The sequence below is a fragment of the Staurois parvus genome, unplaced genomic scaffold (genome assembly GCF_062004578.1).
Source record: "Staurois parvus isolate SC_StPar_1 unplaced genomic scaffold, SC_StPar_1.0 ptg000610l, whole genome shotgun sequence".
NCBI lineage: Eukaryota > Metazoa > Chordata > Amphibia > Anura > Ranidae > Staurois > Staurois parvus.
In genome coordinates, this window is record NW_028318406.1 from 1,095,964 (window position 1) to 1,116,023 (window position 20,060).

Consider the following 20,060-nt stretch of genomic DNA (forward strand, 5'->3'; position numbering starts at 1 on the left):
ATTACTCCCATTATTCTAGGGCTCATAATTATTATTCTCGCATTGACCATATTTTTCTTCATACACATTCACTCCCCAGACTGCTCACTGCTAAAATTCTCTCCACGCCTTGGTCTGACCATGACCCAATTTCTATACAATTGTCATCCTGGACACTTGGTAAGACGGCTTATTACTGGCGTCTTAATGACTATCAAGGTAGTAGTCAAATGCCCGGAATCAAAATTACTCTGATCCAGGTAACCAGAGGTCCCTTTAAGGGATGGGTAGAAGAGGCTGCCTGCTTACAGGATGTCTTCCTTCTCTGGGTAAGGCAACTGGATCACAATAATGGGCTCTGCAAATAAATACTCCTCAAAAGGAGTCAGGGAAGGATGCCCATAGTGTAGTATTTCAAATCAGATATTTATTGGGTAAAAAGATGTTTGCAAACAAGAAAAAAGCGATTGGAAACAGCATCAGGGGTGTAGAAGTAAACTAACCCTCCAGAGTCAAAGATGGCCGCTGGGCCTCCACGTGGCTCCAGCGGCGTAGCGTCACGACGTCCTGGCTCCTCCTTATGCGTTACGTGCGCACGCACTTCATCACCGGAAGAAACCATTCTTGGCGAGTGCGTAATTCTGCCATTTCTCACGGAGCACCGCCACCTGGAGCTCCTCGGTCAATTGCTGAAAAGATTAGACTTCATCCTTAGGGGAATTAAGGCCTCCGCCAATACCTTGGTAAAAATTCTTGGCGTCGACGCCAGCCCAAAGGGCAAGGCCTGACACTGCCAGTGGAAGGCCTGCGAACCCATCCTTATCGCTATGCTTAGGTACTTCTGGCTTGCTTGATGAATGGGGATGTGAAAATAGGCGTCCCTTAGATCTAGTGTGGCCATAAAACAATTCAGAAAAAGGATATTCTTTACAGAATAAAGTTACTCCATCCTGAAATGTTTGTATTTCAGTGCCTGATTCAGAGACCGCAGGTTCAAAATTAGTCGAAACTTGCCCGAAGGCTTTCCCATGACAAATACGTGGAAATAACACCCCAAACCCAGTCCGTTCTGAGGAACATGAACTAGGACCCGCTTGTCCACCAGATCCCCAATCAGACAGCATAGAGCATGAGCCTTCTTCCGGTCTTTGGGAAGATTGGTGACCAAAAACTTGCTTGGTGGACAGGAGTCGAACTCCAGCCTGTAACCCCTCTGAATCAGGTCCAAAATTTAGGGGTTCAGGGAGATAGATACCCACTGGAGGGAGAAAGGACCCCAAACTTCCCCCCACCGGGACGCTTAAGTCATTGTGACTTGGGAGGGGCCTTTAGGAGGATTGAATAAAATCCCCCCTTTTCCCCTGTTCTTATGCCCCGTCCAATGCTTCTTGGGCTGACTCTCTCTACCCTGTGGCATCTGGGATTTTGGACGAAAACTCTTCCTGGGAAATACTTTACTTTCCGGGAAGGCTTTCTTTTATGGGCCGTACGTTTGAGGGCCTCCTCCAAACCAGGCCCAAAAAGATTATCCCCAGAGAAAGGCAAGGCGCAAAGGCATAATTTAGACGCCGAGTCCCCTGCCCAGGTCTTTAACCATAAGGCACGCCTGGCCGAATTAACTAGGGTTGAAGATCTTGAAGCTAGCTTAACAGATTCCGCCGAGGCATCTGCCAGAAAACCAGCTGCTTTAAAAAGTAAAAAAGGCAGAGATTTTAAAATCTGCCACCAGATGGTTCTGTAACTGGGTAAGCCAGCATTCTAGATTCCTGGCCACACAGGTAGCTGATAGGGCTGGTTTAAGGCTAACCGAAGAAGACTCCCATGCCCTACGTAGCAGGACCTCACCCCTTTTATCCATGGGGTCCTTTAAAGCCCCCATGTCCTCAAAGGCTAGATCCATCCTTTTAGAAACCCTGGATAAGGGAGCGTTCAATTTTGGAACCTTGTTCCAAGGCTGAGATGCATCCTCGTCAAAACGGAAATCTTTTCAGAGCCCCTGAAAAGAAGGGTTTCCTTCCCGGTTTTTCCCATTCCTGCTTAATAGTGTCAAAGAACTATGGACTGGGAAAAATCTGCTTTTTTTTTTTTAGCATGAAGCCCCTGGTACATGAGGTCATGCTTGGATAAGCACACTCAAATAGCTTTTAGGAGATCCTCCACATCCTCTAGGGCCAACTTATATCTAGAGCTTTTGGAAGCGGTACCCTCCTCCTCGTTATCGGCCTCCAAACCAGAACCCGCCTGGGAGGAGGGAAGGGACCGAGGGTCCTCCTCCTCTGGGTCTTCCTGCCTGGCTGCCCCTACTGCTGTGGCCGACTGCGCGCCAGGCCCCAGTGGAGTCTGCATTCTGGCAAACAGGGACCTAAAGGACTGAAATGTCCCTGTCATGTCATCCTTAATAGAGGATAACACTTTGTGGCAGGCTGTGAAGGACTCATCCTTGCCTAAGCTATCTATACAGCCGCAGCACAGGGGTTTCTCACACGCAGACCCCAACTTAGCCGCACACACTGCACACTTTCTTTGGGGCCTGAACCGGGGTCCTGTCCTGGGTCTTAACCTAAAGACAAAAAGATAGAACGGACCTTCAGCTCCAAAATCCCAAAATCCCACTACACACCCGGTGCTAGGGGAAACCTGCAGCGTGCCCCACCATCACCTTCCCACAGAGACTGGGGGAACAACCAACCAACTTCCCAGGAGTCAGCTAAAGGGGACCATCCCCAAGTCTACCTGAGAGGAGCCGGTGCCGGAACCAGGATCCGCCTGCTGCGATGAGCCAGCTTCCATGGCATTCCATCTGGCGTGGTCTACAGCCTCTGCTGGTCTTCATGCCTCACCGACCACCCGAGTGGAAGCCTGCGCCTTCTTTTCTTCTTGAGACTGGAACCCAGAGTCTTGGGTGCCCGCCGATGACGTCATTGCAATGGACCTCCGGTCCGTGGAGCGCAGGGCCCTGCTAAAACGCAAAGGCCCCGCCCCCCCGGAAGTCTCGCCTGTTCCCTTCCGCCCAGCGCTCTGCACGCCTGTACCACCATGCATGGGGGAGAGAAGTTGCCAGGCCTATAGGGAGCGGATGCCCAAACTCACCCCCCCCTCCCCTGCAAGTGACCAATGCCACCGCCGGTCCCTCACCTGAGGATGAATGCTTCCACTCGCTGCCCCAGCTCCACTCACCGTGGAGGGATCGTGCCGGGAGAGGAGGTAAGTGAACCCCTGGGCCCACACTCTTCCAGGACCGCCCCTAGAGAGTGCAGAGACCCCCTAGGTTCCAAACGTGTTCCTTCCGGAACAGGAAACACTAAAAACTGGGGATGGAGGCCTGGAGGTCTGCCTTTTAAAAGGCATGGGGGATGGCGGGTTTCCTGACCCAGAGGGAGGAGCTCTACGTCTCAAGGGGCTGTCCTGGAAGATGCAAGGAGAAATATAGTTTTTCTTCAAAATTTTCAGTATTTGTTTATACTACGAAAAATAAAAAAGCGCACAGGTGATCAAATACCACCAAAAGAAAGTTCTATTTGTGTGAAAAAAAAGGACGTAAATTTAATTTGGGCACAGCATTGCATGACCGTGCAATTATCAGTTTAAATAGTGCAGCGCCGAATAGCAAAAAACAGGCCCAGTCATTAAGGGAGGTAAATACTCTAGATGGCAAGTGGTTAAATAAAAAAAAAATTATCCTCCAAAATAAAATGTCAAAAGTTGCAATAGGAAGGAAATCTGCAAAGAATCATAACTTTTTGACTGAAACAACAAACGTATGCAGGCTTCAATTTTTTTCATTGTAGGCCTGTAATTCTTAGGAATAACTCACTGAAATCTGTCCGAACAAGAGTCTAGTAAACATCCCGGGTATGATAAAATTTGAAACACAAAAACAAATTATCATAAAAAATATAATAAATTTAATTCAATAATGTAATCAAACCAAACTGAAATTTGAAATAGAGCACCAAGCTCGCAAATCCCTGAACTTAGGCATAAAATGTTTTCAGTGTCTGATGACTAATTTCCCCACAAATCACTATCACTCAATTCTGCAAGTAGTTCTAATTTACTATCGCTGTTCTCTAGCTGGTCTAAAACTGCTTTCGACCTAAAAGGGACGATTTTTGGACGCCATGGACGTTTCTCACTTTCCAGGCAGAAAGAACAGTAAAAATGCAGGCAGGGCACAGGACAAAGCACTAGGGACAAAATGCATGTGAAATGGTTTGATACAGCAATGTTCTACTATGAGAGCTTAGTGTATTGAGTGAATGTCACATTTTTAAATTTCCCACTGGTTCTGTCCCCCATACGTCCGAACATTGGCAGGGAAGGAAACCCGGAAGACTGATGCCGGCATCGGCCGTAGGTGATGGCCAGGGACGCTGCAGGGGGGACATTGCCGGAGTGCAGGAAAAGGTAAGTGCTGGAGGGAATCCCTGAGCAATGCTGCAGTGTAATCCAGAGTGTAGCTCGGGGTACTGCTTCTGGTACTGAAACTTAACCCAGTTCTACACTTGGCAATACCGCCAGGAGGGTTAAGGGGTGAGGTGCAATCAATCCACATCTCCCAGACGCATTAGTACAGCATGATAAATTAGGTATAACTAGCATTCTGTTCTTAGCATACATTCTTGACATTTAAACAAAGTTCTTAAAACTGATCTCAAAAGTAGTAGACTGCATTCTCCCAGTCGGGCATGAAGGGAGAGGAGCCGTAGCGTGACGGCGTAGGCAGCATGGCCAGTGAGTTCCGGACGTCGGCCTGCTAACCAGAGCAATGCTTCCTAGGCTGAAGGAGCCTTACCTGGACCAGCCGTGGAGTGTGACTGAGTCCCCTGTGATCAGCGAGCGGACGGAGGACTTGCGATAGGCTGGGGCTGGAGGACACGGAAAGGGGACCTCGAAGATTTGGAGGGACTCGTAGGTGTCCGGAGACTGCCTGAGCGGTGGGAGCTTAGCTTCATGGAAAAGATTGAGAGCAGGCAGCTTCAAGGCCAGAGCTCAGAGTCACTGCAAAAATTCCCATAGAGTTACAGTAACTGCCCCCTCCCCCCCCCCCCCACATCGTTCTCACACACCCACAACAGCAGCCTCACCAGAGCCCAAAGTGGGAGAAAACAATTTTGGGCACAAGACACAGGACCTGAAGGGGATCCCATCTGAATCGGGGATCTTAAAGCAGAGAGGACAGCATTACAGAAACCGCTCAAAGAGGAGGGTGAGTTGCAGTAAGAATATGCAAAATATGTTCATGAACTGATTTTCCTGCAACACACCAATATCTTAAAGTCATTGCTGTTTGAAGAAGAGACATTTAAATAGAGGGGACTGTGGAATTGTGACCCAGAGAGACTATCCATTATTTTTCTAATAAGTGCTAAAGTCTATGTGCAGTGGATCAAATAAGACTCTTTAGCGACCTGTCGTGCGGGAAAGGCGAAGAGGAATATACGGGTTGTAGTGAACCGTGACTTCCCAGGGTAATAGGTAAATAAAAGGTAAACGCCCTACAAAAATGAGAAGTAGATAGACTAAAGGGGGTGGTTCTAAAACCCCCCAATCTTCTGCGAACTCCTCCACGATTAAGAAATACTTGCCCGTACAAAAAAAAAAAAGTCCAGTGTCACAAACGCAAGAGAACCACAGTGAAAGGCCCGCTAATCTTGGTGGAGATCAAACTAGACTGTCATTGGGTAATGGGGATAAGAACCAAGATAAAGAAAGTTCAAGTATGGGAAAATATGGGAGAACAAAGAAGTGTAGAACAAGAAGGGCCGTTAGATCATCCACTTTTAAAAAATGACCTAACAGAAATGTTTGCAAAATTGGAGACTGTTCTGAAAAAGGAGATCGGGACTCTAGTGACCTTGGTCATATTTTTTGCGTATGGAAGAAATAGAGAAAAACAAAAGAACATGCTAAACAAATTAAGAACTTAGAAGGGCAAGTAGAGTAGAGGTGGAGAGAACAGAGAGAATTACTACTGAAATTGAAGGATCAGGAGAATTGCAGCAGAAGGAATAATTTAAGGATCAGAGGTTTACCAGAGGAAATAGGACAGGAAGAGGACTTATTGGGGAAAATGAAAAAAATCTGTAACCCAACAATGGGAAAATCAGAGAAGGATCATTTAAAAGTGGACAGAGTGTATAGGGTTAGACGGCCAAAGGGTATCCCAGCAGAAAGTCCCAGAGATGTGATCGCTAGGTTCCAGGACTTCGGAGACAGAGAACGGATATGGAAAAGGCTGCGGGAGATCAATGAAATAAAATATGAAGCAACAGTCATACAAATCTTTGCAGATATTGACCCAGAGACACTAGCAAGGAGGAGATCCTTAAAATCACTTAATTCATATGAGAGAGAAAAAAAAAAAAAAAGTTTGATACAATTGGGGCATCCCAGCCTGATTAATCGGGTGAAAACATGGAAGATCGGCGAGGCTGAGATACCCAGAAGAACATAATGACTTTTGTCGGATGGAGCAGGTTGGCGTCTCGGGAGACATGGCATTTGGCTGCCTGCATGCCAGGAATGTCATCTATCCAGGTAAAGGAGAGGCGGTCATGTGTCGAGTTTCACCCTTAAAAAAAAGGAATCATTAGTAGGGATTTCCCGAGTCAGATTCCAAGGCCGAATGTAGGCCAGGAGGAAAGGGGGGGTGGGGGGAGGAGGGAGATGGGTGTGAGGGAACGGGATGGGGAAGAGGAAGAAGGTCCACATTATAAACTATTTCTTACTGTGTGAAGGAAAGTTAATAGGTCAAAATAACTATGGGTGAAAAGAATGGAATTACGTTTATGACTTATAACGTGAAAGGGCTACCCAAACAAAAGACACAAGATACTCATCGAAGTCAAGCAATGCTCAATAGATGTAATATTTCTTCAAGAAACCCATTTAACCCGAAATACAAAATGTGAAATTATACTCGAAGTTTCACCAAATGTGGTATTACGCTGATTCATCTGTAAAAGGGGCGAAGGGAGTATCAATTGGGTTTTAAAAAAAAATAAAAATTTTTTCCCTGGGGAGGACAGAAAGGAAGACCCAGAGGGTCGGTTTCTGTTCATCGGGGAAAATGACAAGGAAGGGAATATACATTAGCTAATATCTATTGCCCAAATGAAAAAAACCCAGCTAAGTTTATGGAGGGGGTGTTAAGGAAACTCGCTGAATTTAAAAAAGGTGCATCTGGTAGTAGCAGGAGATCTTAATGTGTTTAGATCCTCAGTGGGATGCATCATGCACAAGGAGAGAAGAGGATAGGAGTTTGAAATCACTGAAGAAGTTATTATATAAACATCAATTGGTAGATGTGTGGAGAATAAAATCTGAGAGAAAGAGATTAAACCTTCTCTCATGTGCATGGTTTGTATTCAAGATTGGATTACATAAATGATTGAGCATAGACAGTTGGAGACATTGATAGGATCCAACATAGAGGTAATGTCAATCTCTGATCATTCTCCCGTCACAATGAGGTTACAAGTAGGCAGAGGCAAAGATAAAATACTCTCTTAGAGGTTAAATTAAATGCTTTTTCAAAGACCCAGAGGTAGAGAAAAAGGTTAAAGTGGGAAATTGAACAATTTTTTGAGTTAAACGAGACTAATGAAATATCTGTGGCAACAGTCTGGGAGACACAAAGCCTATATAAAAGTGGAATATTAATCTCTATAGGAACGGAAAAGAAGAAAGGAAAAAAATAAAGTTGGTGATAGAAGAACTTCATAAACTTGAATACATAAAAGAACGAAATAGATATTTACTAGAATATTGAAAAGAGAGGAGTTAAAAGACCTGATGGAACAAGAAACGAGGATATTTAATGAGGTTTCAAAGGAAAGATACAAATGGGGGAATAGACCCGGAAAACATCTAATGAGAAGACTTAAGAATAAGAAATCTAGAAATTTTATAGAAAAAATAAAGATGGGAAGGGAGAAATGGCGTACAATACATCTGATATTGCTAGGAGGTTTTATAAATATTATAGTGAACTTTATGAAGTGAGGGGTGGCAACCAAAAAAGGAAAATGAAGAGGAGAAGAAAAAAAAAAAAAAAAAACACAAATCAGCCAGAAATATTTAAGTAGAATTGCCACGAATAACGAAAAATTAGAGACTCTTGAGTCCTTTTACTGCGGAGGAAATTAATTTAGCTATAAAAAACCCGACCATAGGTAAAACTCCAGGACCATATGGGTACAAAGTGGGGTATTATAAAAATTTCAAGGACCTTCTTGTCCCCAAAATCTGTAGATATATGAATGCGATTGGAGAGGGGTTGGAAATGAGGGAAGAGTCATTGCAGGCCCACATTACGCTTATTCTAAAGGAGGGGAAGGATGGCTCACAATGTGCAAGTTATAGGCCTATATCATTATTAAATACAGACACTAAACTTTATGAGAAGGTCTTGGCGACAAGACTGAAGGATTTGATGCCTGAATGGGTGCATTTGGATCAGGTGGGCTTTATACCGGGAAGAGGAGGGAGAACGGCCTGATATCCCTGATTATGGTACAAAGGGATAAAAGAGAAAAAATGCCAGCAATACTCTTGTCGATTGATGCTGAAAAGGCTTTCCATAGGGTTAATTGGGGATTTATGTTCAACATATTGGAAACATTGGGAATGGGGCCTAAAATGTTGAACTGGATAAAAGGATTATATAAAACTCCATCAGCGCGGTTAAAGTAAATGGAGCTCTTTCACAGTTTTTTAGAATGAATAATGGTACCAGACAGGGATGCCCCCTGTCCCCTTTACGGTTTGTTTTGTCCCAGGAACCATTCTTGGAGAGGGTTAGGAAATGTATTGATATAAAGGGGATAAAACTAGGAGAAAGAGCATAAAGTAGCCGCTTATGCAGATGACATGCTATTCTATGTTACTAATCCCAGAATAACGCTGCCCAATCTAATAAAAGTATTAAAACAGGATGGTGAGATGTCAAACTTGAAAATAAACCCTGTAAAATCTGAAATTTTAAACATTAACCTTTCAATGTTAGAGAAGACGGGCTTACAAAAGGAATTCCCATTTACTTAGAAAAGAAATGAAATAGGTTATCTTGGAGTAAAATTGACCCCCTCTTCAAAAAGCTTATATCAGGCAAACTAAATAAATAAAATTAAGGAAGAGCGGAGAAGACTATCAAAAGGAGGAGCCTCGTGGATTGGACAAATAAATCTGGTTAAGATGGTGATACTTCCAAAGATTTTGTATAAATTTCACATGCTGCTGATTGCCCTCCCAGGGTCCTTTTTTGGGATAATTAAAAAGAGGATTACTAAATTTATTTGGGCTAACAAGAAACCAAGAATTTGCTATGAGGTTTTGAGCAGAGCAAAAGGAAATGGAGGCTTGGGATTACCTAATGTAAGGTTGTACTACACAGCTGTTATTTTATCACGAGTGGTGGATTGGACATTTAACTCACAGGGGAAGAGATGGGTGAATATGGAAGGGGCATTAAGCAAATCAGAGTATATGGATCCCGTATAGGTTTCGCACATTTGATGTAGATATTCGTTCACTGACTAGGATAGTTTTGGGCACGTGGGATAGAATACACAGGTAAAAAAAAAAAAAAAAAAAAATGGAGATTTAATTCACTGATGATTCCACTAGTGGGAACTGAGTTTTTACCCCCAGGGAAGGATAATATTAGTGGGAATTTGATAAAAGGACAAGAATGCACATTTGAAAGATATTATAAAAGATGGGAAATTGTACACATTTCAAGATTTAAAAAATAAAGATTTATTTGGCATGATGGATGATTGGCGGTATTACCAGCTAAACCATTTTGTAGCAAGTCTCCCACAACCGCTGAGAACATTGGAAGATATGTACCCATTGGAAAAATTATTAAATGGAGATACAACCCCAAAACATGTTGCCTCAAAAGTATATAAGATTCTCATGGACATGGAAGGAGGTGACCCCCTGGGTTTATGGGAAAATGGGAGAGGGAACTGGGAGTAGAAATTAACCAACAGCAAAGGAATATGGTTTTCAAATTACCTCATAAGGCGATAAATGTGTACAGTAGAAATAAACTATAAAATGTATGGCTAGATGATATATAACACCAAGGGTAGCCCATAAGCAGAAAGTAGAGATCTCCCCTTATTGTGTTGGAGAGGATGTGGAGAAGGAGTTACAATGGCACACATATGGTGGAGTTGCCCGAAAATACAACAACTATTGGAAGGAAATAATCCAACTTGCCCAGGAAATATGCGAGATAATCTTTCAGAGACCCATGGAAGTGTTTATTTTATTATTTTGAACCTTCTTTGGGGATGGGATAGGGGAAAACATGGGGTTATTGGAATATATATGAAATATTTATATAATTGATTATTTTTCTATTTTGTATAATAATCAAATAAAAAAAAATTAAAAAGTAGTAGACTGCAGTGGTACATGTATACTTGATTACGTTTATGGCACTTTGAAATTGAACCTTACCTTAACAAACTCTGCAAAAGAAATGGCACAGTCTCCATCTTGGTCTGCCTCTTGAATTGTACGGTCAGCAATGCTTCCCAGCTGTTCATCAGAAATGTTCACTCCAACCATCATTCGCAGGACCTGGCAAAAACCAAAACAGTTAATGCAAGCAAAGACAACACCCCGACTGGCAGGGAAGTTATGCTAGCTGACCTGGAGAACCCTATGGTCCAGCAAAGGTGTGCAGTGCACCAAGAGAAAAGTTATGCCTTGGAACCTGAAGATCAAAGCAATGCTAGCATACTGTAATTGGCTTGAAATTGTAAGAAGGCCACTGGAGAGGAAAACTATACATGTTTAGTAAACAAAACAAAAACCAGCACTGTGTAAGTGGAGTATGGAGCAGATGCCAAGAGAGCATATTATCCAGCAAATATGCAAGATTTGCGTTCACTTCTTTTTTCTTTTCTTCAGGATAGCATAGATTTACTAAGAATTATAGAAGTCATAAAAATACCTAAAGGAGCTTGGCTAGTGGTCAGACGTTGAAGCCCTATGTAATGCAACTCCTCACAATCTTGGTATTCAAATAATTTGAGCACTCTTATGGGAACGAGATCAGGATTCAGGGGACTATAATAACTTTGTATTACAAAATGATTCACAATATATTCATGTTCAAATGCCCCCACTACCTCCAGGTACAAGATGATGCCATGGGGACGTGATGCGCTCCCTCATACAACAATTTGTACCTGGGGTGGGGGGAGCGTATTTATTCTCCTCTGATAAATTGACAGTTGATTCAAGTATCTTGGCATCATTCTATTGATCATTTTTTTTATGATTGGACAGGATCAAGAGAACCAACTATTGACATTTTTAGAACGTATGAAAGTGAAATGCAATCCCAAATTTACATACAAGTATAGTTCTGAACAAAAATGACTTTCCTTGATGTGGAGATTTTTCTGACTACAGATGTCACATTAGTTTCTTCACTTTATAGAAATCAGTCAGCAGGTAACACCATATTGCATGCTCATAACTCACATCCAGAATCATTAAGAGTATCCCCTATAGCCAATACCGAAGGATAAAATAAAATTGTACCAATGATATTAGATTTATGCACTGAAGCCAAAGCTCTACAAGAACGATTATTGGCTACAGGACACACCAAATCTTGCCTTAGAAAGGCCTACAATAGAGTGTTACAAGACCGTTCTTTAATATATAAACCTAGGAGATCATGCGTTACTTGTTATAAAATAGACATCAAATCATTAGAAATATTTACAAAAAATACAGGTACTTATTAAATTCAGATGAATGTATTAGTAAGTTTATCAAACCTTATCCAGAGATTACAGTTAAACGGTCAACATCTCTAAGAGATCAATTAGTCCACAGTCACTACTCCAATCAGGTAACCTTTCAGGTTTCAACAGTCAGTTCCTTATCCTGTGGTAAATGTAATTACGGTCGTTTCATCTTGAGAGGTAAAAATATTATTCTTCCAAACAATCCAATCTATAGTCTCAAGTTTAGGGTAACAAGCCAAACTATTAGTGTGATTTACCTCATGAAATGTAGGTGTGGGGCATTGTATGTTGGAAAGACTAAATGGGACGTTATATATATGATTCCATCATTTACAAAACATTTCTATAAAATTTGTCCTGTACCAATACCACTTGGGTCAGCATGGGTGGGCTGAATGCACATCCAAGATATAATTTATATATATTTTTGATACTTTGTTGTAGCATTATTATTGGTGAATGTATACGAAAATCACAATATATGTATTTTTTTCGTAATTATTTTGAATTGTACCTTTTGAAAACATTCATAGTTATCTCATACGAGCAGGACCATGTGTGCACATGTGTATGCAGATACAATGGTGCTGGCTCTGCCTTGCCGGCACACTCCCTGGGCCGGGCACCGTTCATAGCTATGACTTTTAGCTGTGGGACGATTTCCCATGGGGTTATAAATCTGAAGTGGATCCCCAAAAGGTTGCCCTATTGGGCCACCGTATAGACATTGACGGCATTTGAGGTTTTCCCCGGGAGATTCTCTTTTCTCCCTGTTACCCAGTGCCGATATTTTTGGAGATCCTGCAAGGGTATTGTATTCCCCTATTACTTTTTCCCCCAGAGAAGGGAGAGGACATTTATCTCTTTTGGGGATTTATATCCCTGATGCCAATTTGGGAATGATTGCAATGAATGTCCTCTATATAAACCATCTCTTTTTCAGCCACAAGATGGTAGGTTACAACAACATCTACTATGCATTTGGGTAGGCTTTTTGTTTCCCAAGCATTCACCTATCTTCTAGTGTGCTGCCTGTGGATAGGCAGAGAGTTGTGGGTGGATGGAACACAGTGAGCATGTGCAAACTCCAATAATGTCCGCACCCACATGTTGTCAGACTCTGTCCGGGTGGAGAGGCTATAAAAGCCTAGTGGTCGGCGGCCATTTTGATATATCTTGGGAGGAGCCGGAGACATATACAGGAACTTTTTCACTTGTTATTACTCCGATAGTTGCCAACTATATTCTGCGACATCTATATATACATATTGCATTTGCATTCCCTTAAAATGGTCCACTGCTCACTTTTTTTTATATTTTGCTTAAACTTACAGAATTAAGTTGGTCTGTGTATGGAATATTCATGAACCAGTTCTGGGGATAAGGTACTTTATCTGTGTTTGTTATTGAATTTGTTGGACCATACTTTGTGGAGCAGTGTACTCCACTATAAATTAGGTTTCATTAATAGGTTTAATCATTACATAGTTCGTTTTTGCTGTTTACAACATATATCTTTTTATCACTCCTCTGGTTACAAGGCCCCTTTTTGTTATCAATGCAGCACTCTGGCTCCCCTTAGTGAACTGTCTTCACAGATTTTCTATTGAGATGTGTGTATATATATATATATATATACACACACACACATATATATCTATCTATATACATACATATATATCTATCTATCTCTCTCTATCTCTATCTCTCTCTCTATCTCTATCTCTCTCTCTATCTATATCTCTCTCTATCTATATCTATATCTCTATCTATATCTCTCTCTATCTCTATCTATATCTCTCTATATCTCTATCTATATCTCTCTATATCTCTATCTCTATCTCTATCTATCTCTATCTATATCTATATCTCTCTCTATCTATATCTATATCTCTCTCTATCTATATCTATATCTCTCTCTATCTATATCTCTCTCTATCTATATCTATATCTCTCTCTATCTATATCTATATCTCTCTCTATCTATATCTATCTATCTCTATATCTCTCTCTCTCTCTCTCTCTATCTCTCTCTCTCTCTCTATCTCTATCTCTCTCTATCTCTCTCTATCTCTCTCTATCTCTCTATCTCTCTATATATCTATCTCTCTATATATCTATCTCTCTATATATCTATATCTATATATATATATACATACATACATATACATACATACATACACATATACACATACTTTTTTTTTTTTTTAAAGACAGGTTGTGGTAGAATACATTATAGCAAATGGGGTCATTCTATGGTCATAACCCCTCTGCGGTTTGCCTTTTGCCACCGTGGATTCGCTCCTGTTTGACCCGAGGCCTTTCTCCTAGAATTCCATCTTGATGAGCCGGGTCTGATGTGTGCAGGGGCGGGACAGATTGGGTAGTAGGGGTATTTTTTTTTTTTATCCCCACTTTTCTGTATGCGTGTATACAGTATCACTGTCATTGTTGGATATCTCTTAATTGTGTTTCAATATAATTATCAGTATCCCATTCACAAGTTTGTTTCTTGAAGAACACAAGTAGGCGAAACATGTAGAAGAGCCTGTGTTTAAGGATCTCAATTCAAATGGCATATATTGGATATGAACTATAAAACTAAAATAGTTTTTTTAGAATGTCTTATGTATTTGTGTAAAATAAAATGAAATATTTTAACTAACCTCTTTGTTGGCGTAGAATATATGCACCTAAAAAACCCCACTCTTACCTATTCTTCCATTTATACATTTTATAGGGGTAAGGTGCAATCTACTCACATCTTCCACTCGTAATTAGAACGAACACTGTAAAACTTTGAAAAAGGTATGAACAGGATGACCAGGTGGCAGCCTTACAAAGATGAGCTACAGAGGCCCAGTGCTAGAAAGCCAGGGAAATTCTAACCAATCTGGTGAGATGAGCAAAGGCGGAAATCTTTTCTTTAGAGTATAAGCTCTGGCAATCAGTGTTCATATCCAATAGATTTTAGCCTGGCACACATGAGAATATCAGACAAATGAATGTCTGTTTCTTGAATACTAGTCTCATATCGAAAATGAAGGGGTTACCAAAGTTACGAAAATTCTCGTATGATAGACTACAAACATCAGAAGTGATATAATGTGTTGTACTGTATTCTTTCATTTCTGAGCATGCATGGTTTTGCTCTTCCGATTTTTTTTTTTTTTGGACGAATACTGTACTAAATAAAACGAAAATCATACAATCTGGTATGGTATGAAGAAAAAAAACAAAAAAACAAACCCCCCCCCCCCCCCAAAAAACAAAAAAAAAAAAAACAAAAAACTTGCGTTTGTCCCTTTGAATAATTTCGGACAAAAGCTGTGTACGAACAATCAATTATCATACGATTGCTTCAAAAGTGGTATATTTTGTCCAATTTTCGGATCGTGTGTACTAGGCTTTTGAAGACAGGTGTCCTTTGTGAGGCCCTGAGAAAAAAGTACCTCACAACTTCCCTTTCTTCCTGTTAGAGCCATTCGAGTATACCTCAAAGCAGTGAAGTCATAAGCTTTTGAGAAAGCATGGACAATGCCAAGACCTGTCCTTTTAACCACTTGCCCTCCAGAGGATTTATCCTCCTTTCTGACCAGGCCATTTTTTGCGTTACAGCGCTGCGTTACTTTAACTGACAATTGCGTGGTCATGCAACGCAGCACCCAAATGAAATGTATGTCCTTTTTTCCCACCACGAATAAAGCTTTCTTTCGGTGGTATTTGATCGCCTGTGCGGTTTTTACTTTGTGCACTATATAAAAAAATTAAGACAAATGAGACGAAAACAATATTTTTGGCTTTTTTGCTATTAAACATGTCCAGTAAAAAAATGAAAAAAAAAATGTAGTCATAAATTTAGGTCAAAATGTAGTGTGCTGCATGTCTTTGCTAAAAAAAACACAAACACAATACATGTAAATTAATTGGTTTACGTAAACGTTATACCGTCATTTGTAAACGCGATATATACTGGGTTTTTGGTTTCTTTTTTTTACTAGTAATAGCGACTTACAGCGACTTACAGCAGCGGGCATTCTGACAGGGGGGGAACGAACATCCCCAGTGCCACCAATACAGTGATCAGTGCTAATAAAAAGCACTGACACTGCATTAATAGCACTGGGCATGAAGGGGTTAACATATGGAGCAATCAGAGGGTTAACTGTGTGCTGTTTTAAATCATGTTCTGTGTTTGTTTCACTGTAAGCACACTGCTCTGCATGGCTGTGCACACCTATGCAAAGCAGTGTGCAGGAGCTGACAGGCAGGACAACTGTTTTGTTTACTAGAAGTTCTCCCCCTGTCGGAGATCCTTGGCAATCACCGGCCGGGACCCGGTTATTGACAGCCGCGAATGGCATGCTCCCCCTACCCAGAAATGCAAAAACACACACGTGATTTTGCGCACAGCTGCCACCCTGTAGCAGTATTCCTGCTATGGGGCAGAGATAAAGTGGTTAAACTGCATATGGCAAAGTTCTGGACAAGACCCGATTGTTGTAAGGCCAAAACACGAGGTACCGAGTAGTCTCTGGGATTAAGAGGCAAAATAAGATTTTCAGGTATGATAGTGGATCTTTCTGGAAGTGACAAATTCAGAAAGCCCTCTCTCTAAACCTGGGCTTCAACAGCCATGCAATTAAGTGCGAGACTGAGAAGCAGGATGAAATAGGGGGCAGCAGTTCTGGCCTGTTGGGAAGAGACCAGGGGTCATCTCCTAGAGGTCAGAGTATGTCTGTGTAACAGGTCCTTCTGGGCCAGTGTGGTGCAATTAGAATCACCGTCCCTTCTTAATTTGTTGAACAGACCAAGTGGAATTCGTACTGGAGGGAAGGCACAGATTAGCCTAAACGAAGAACAGGGAATTTTCAGGGCACCCAAGGAAAACAATAGAGGATCCTCGGTCCTAACCACAAACGAAGGTAAAAAAAATACCAATTAACTTGTGAGCCACTGAGGTATACTGACAAATGTGTATTAGATCGCTGGTTAATTTGCCCACTCTCATAAGATGTGCGTTTAACAATAAATAATTACCGCGCTCTAATACTAAAAGTGCAAGGTGCTTAATAGAATATAAATATATAATATATAGTGTCTGATGTGAATAAATAATAAAATTAACTAAAATAAATTAATATAGTGATAACATATCAAATCACTAAATGTGCAATCCTCATAAATGTGCAAATGTTCCATATATAAAACCACAGAGAAATTCATGATGAGATTAAAAAAAAATATATAAATAATATATAATGTGGAAATACAACGATACTGTCCCCAATGTAGCTGTACAAATGGATTTCCAGCCAAGGTAGATGTACTCTCCTTTGGTATAAAGATAAGATCTTTGCAATAGTGCTGTTAGCCTGTGTAGCTGCAGGGCTGTGAGGGATACTCCCTCCTTTGATCCACTCCTTAATCCTCTGCCTTTGGTGCCTTATCCCAGAGATAAAAACAGCTTTAAAGTGCTTCCATAATGCACTCACATGTAATTTCCAATGCTGGAAATCCATTTGTACAGCTACATTGGGGACAGTATCGTATTTCCACATTAAATATTATTTATATATTTTTTTAATCTCATCATGAATTTCTCTGTGGTTTATATATGGAACATTTGCACATTTATATGAGGATTGCACATTTAGTGATTTGATATTATGTTATCACTATATTAATTTATTTTAGTTAATTGTATTATTTATTCACATCAGACACTATATATTATATATTTATTCTTATAAGCACCTTGCACTTTTAGTATTAGAGCGCCGTAATTATTTATTTGATTGTTCACAAACTGAGGTAGTTTGTTTTTTAATCTGGAGGCTAGAATGTGTTCATCCAGCCCCCCCCCGGAAAGAACACAATAGCTCCACGGGAGGGATTCCTCCATCAACACCGACTGGTTGCAGGAAAGAAAATTGCATAGTCTATGGACTGCCTAGGGATGCTAGGTTTTAACCTGGTCTGAGAGGTAATGACTGACCTTGTGTATTCCATGCAAACATTTTGGAATGTGAAGGTAGAACCCCTCCCCCCCCCCCACTACACCTTGGTACCGTGAACAGGTTTGAACAGAATCCTAGCTTGTAGTTGCAGGAGCACAGCTACCTCCATGGCTTAGATGAAAAATTTTGCTTTTGATTCTACAGTATAAAAAAGTTCTCCATACAATTTGTATATTGCTCCTTCCTAAGCATCTGATTTTTAAGAAGAAAATTAAACATCACAAACCTAACCATCCTGAAGTAGCAGCCTTACCTGTAAAAGCTCATCACGTGAGATTTTGTCATCTTTGTCAAGGTCATATAATCTAAAAGCAACTGAAACATGCAAAACATGACAACATTAATATTTTACTCCATTGAAGGAAAGCATCTACAGTTTCAACATTTTTAAAAATATTTGTCTTTTAGGATTAATACAGTTTTCAAACTGTTCTGGACACCTGATAGCTGAAACAAAAAGCAATAACTTCAAGTAAACTCCATTATCACAGTCCATCTTGCCCAGGCTGCCAAAGTGGTTTCTGGCTTCAGCATTCCAAACTGCTAAATACAGGGACTGTATTTACATAGAATTCCCGAGCTGGAGTAACACTTAAAAGGTTAACGGCAGTGCTCAGGATAGCAAGCGGCACTGAATGATTGTTTTTTTTTACAGATCCTTCTCTACTTTCCATCCTCCCTCTGTGTTGAAACGCAAAAGCACTCTGCGGTGCGCACTTTTGGATTCATAGCTGTCATTATTTAAACACTGTTCAAAAAGCAGTGCAGGGATGACACGTGCACATACTGTAATATAAGAGACCCTTGACATCGCCATAATAAAGACATGTCCCACTGAATGTATTATCACAAAGTGTTTCAAAGTAATTACAAAACAATTTAAGAAACCTATGCATGCACATAAGCATGCATACATACACTTAGGATGCAAGTTTGTATGCAGACAGTGATCATGTAAACAGATTGTAGTGAGAGGGGTAATGACCATTTGCCGATAACTAAACTAGTGAGCTGTAAAGGTTTTTAAAATGTTGGGTACAATAATTGTGTAACTTTTTTCTGCTTTGCAGGCACATGCATTGTTAAGGCTTGCCATTTGTTGTGTCTATTTACTGGACTTGTCTTAAATTACGCAAAGACACACACACACACACACAAATTAGAATTCTTGTGTGTACTACTAGTGACTCTGTTGTATCTTTTACTAAAAAACACAATGCAAATATCGTGCAACAAAAATTTTGTTGTCAATAACATTTTTTAAATTTTAAGTTCTCTGCTTTTTAGAAAATGTGTTAGCAGGTTTTAATAATGTTCAGGCCTAAAATTCACATATTAACTTGTTGAAAAAAGAAAAAAACAAAATAAAACAAACAACTCCAAAGTGCAATACCGGGAAGGGGGGGGGGGTTAATTTTGTTTAATCCAATACGTTTAAAGATTTAAGAACTGCAGCCTTTCGCATTCCCAGACTCCACAGTTTACAGGGGGTGTGAAAAAACAAAACAGAAGGAGCCAATCAGATGCATTGTAGCACAAGGAGCATGTTGATAGGGGGACCCTTTCACTCTTTGGCCACAGGTTGGAGAGGAGACCTGTAAGTAAAAGAGAAACTACAGAAGAGAAAGATTAGGTCCTCTGTTCTGTCAAGCAGGATTGTTCTGAGTGGCAAAGATGTGCAAATCTCAGGACTGGATGGACTGAAATCCAAATCATTTTGAAAGTTAAAACAGCATTTATACATTCCATTTGCCTGTAGTTCAGATTTAAGAGTAGAATCTTTTTGGTTGTTGACCTTTACCCTTCAAAGGGTTAACCACCAAGTAAATCTGCCACAAATCTCAAGTTTGAACCTAGGATGTAATAAAATAAATAAGCAGAGGTTACCTTCTAGGAAGGCCAAAAGGAATCACAAGAAACAGAGGCACTGAAAAAATATATTTAAATACTGTTTTTCCTGTAGTCAACACTGCTCAAAAAAAATTAAAAGGAACACTTTAAAAACATATCGGATCTCAAATGGGAAAAAATATCATGCTGGATATCTATACTGATATGGACTGGGTAATGTGTTAGGAATATAAGGATGCCCCATCGTTTGATGGAAATAAAAATGATCAACCTACAGAGGACTGAATTCAAAGACACCCCCAAAAATTCAAAGTGAAAAAATTATGCAGCAGGCTAGTCCATTTTGCTGAAATTTGTAAGCTCTAATGAGCAGGGCCGTTTCCTCTTGTACCAAATTGTATTGTAACTGTAAATGTCTACCTTCATT

General features: G+C 40.6%; 1 protein-coding gene across 1 annotated transcript in view; it reads right to left on the reverse strand.

Moving 5' to 3' along the window:
• CHP1 (calcineurin like EF-hand protein 1) overlaps window positions 1–20,060 on the reverse strand; it is a 107,975-nt gene that overhangs the window by 13,187 nt on the left and 74,728 nt on the right. Inside the window, exons 5-6 of the mRNA XM_089693034.1 lie at window positions 18,036–18,097; window positions 10,456–10,578 (exon numbers count right to left, since the gene is read on the reverse strand). Of these exons, the coding sequence (XP_089549160.1) occupies window positions 10,456–10,578; window positions 18,036–18,097 (185 nt within the window). The remainder of the gene's footprint in view (window positions 1–10,455; window positions 10,579–18,035; window positions 18,098–20,060) is intronic.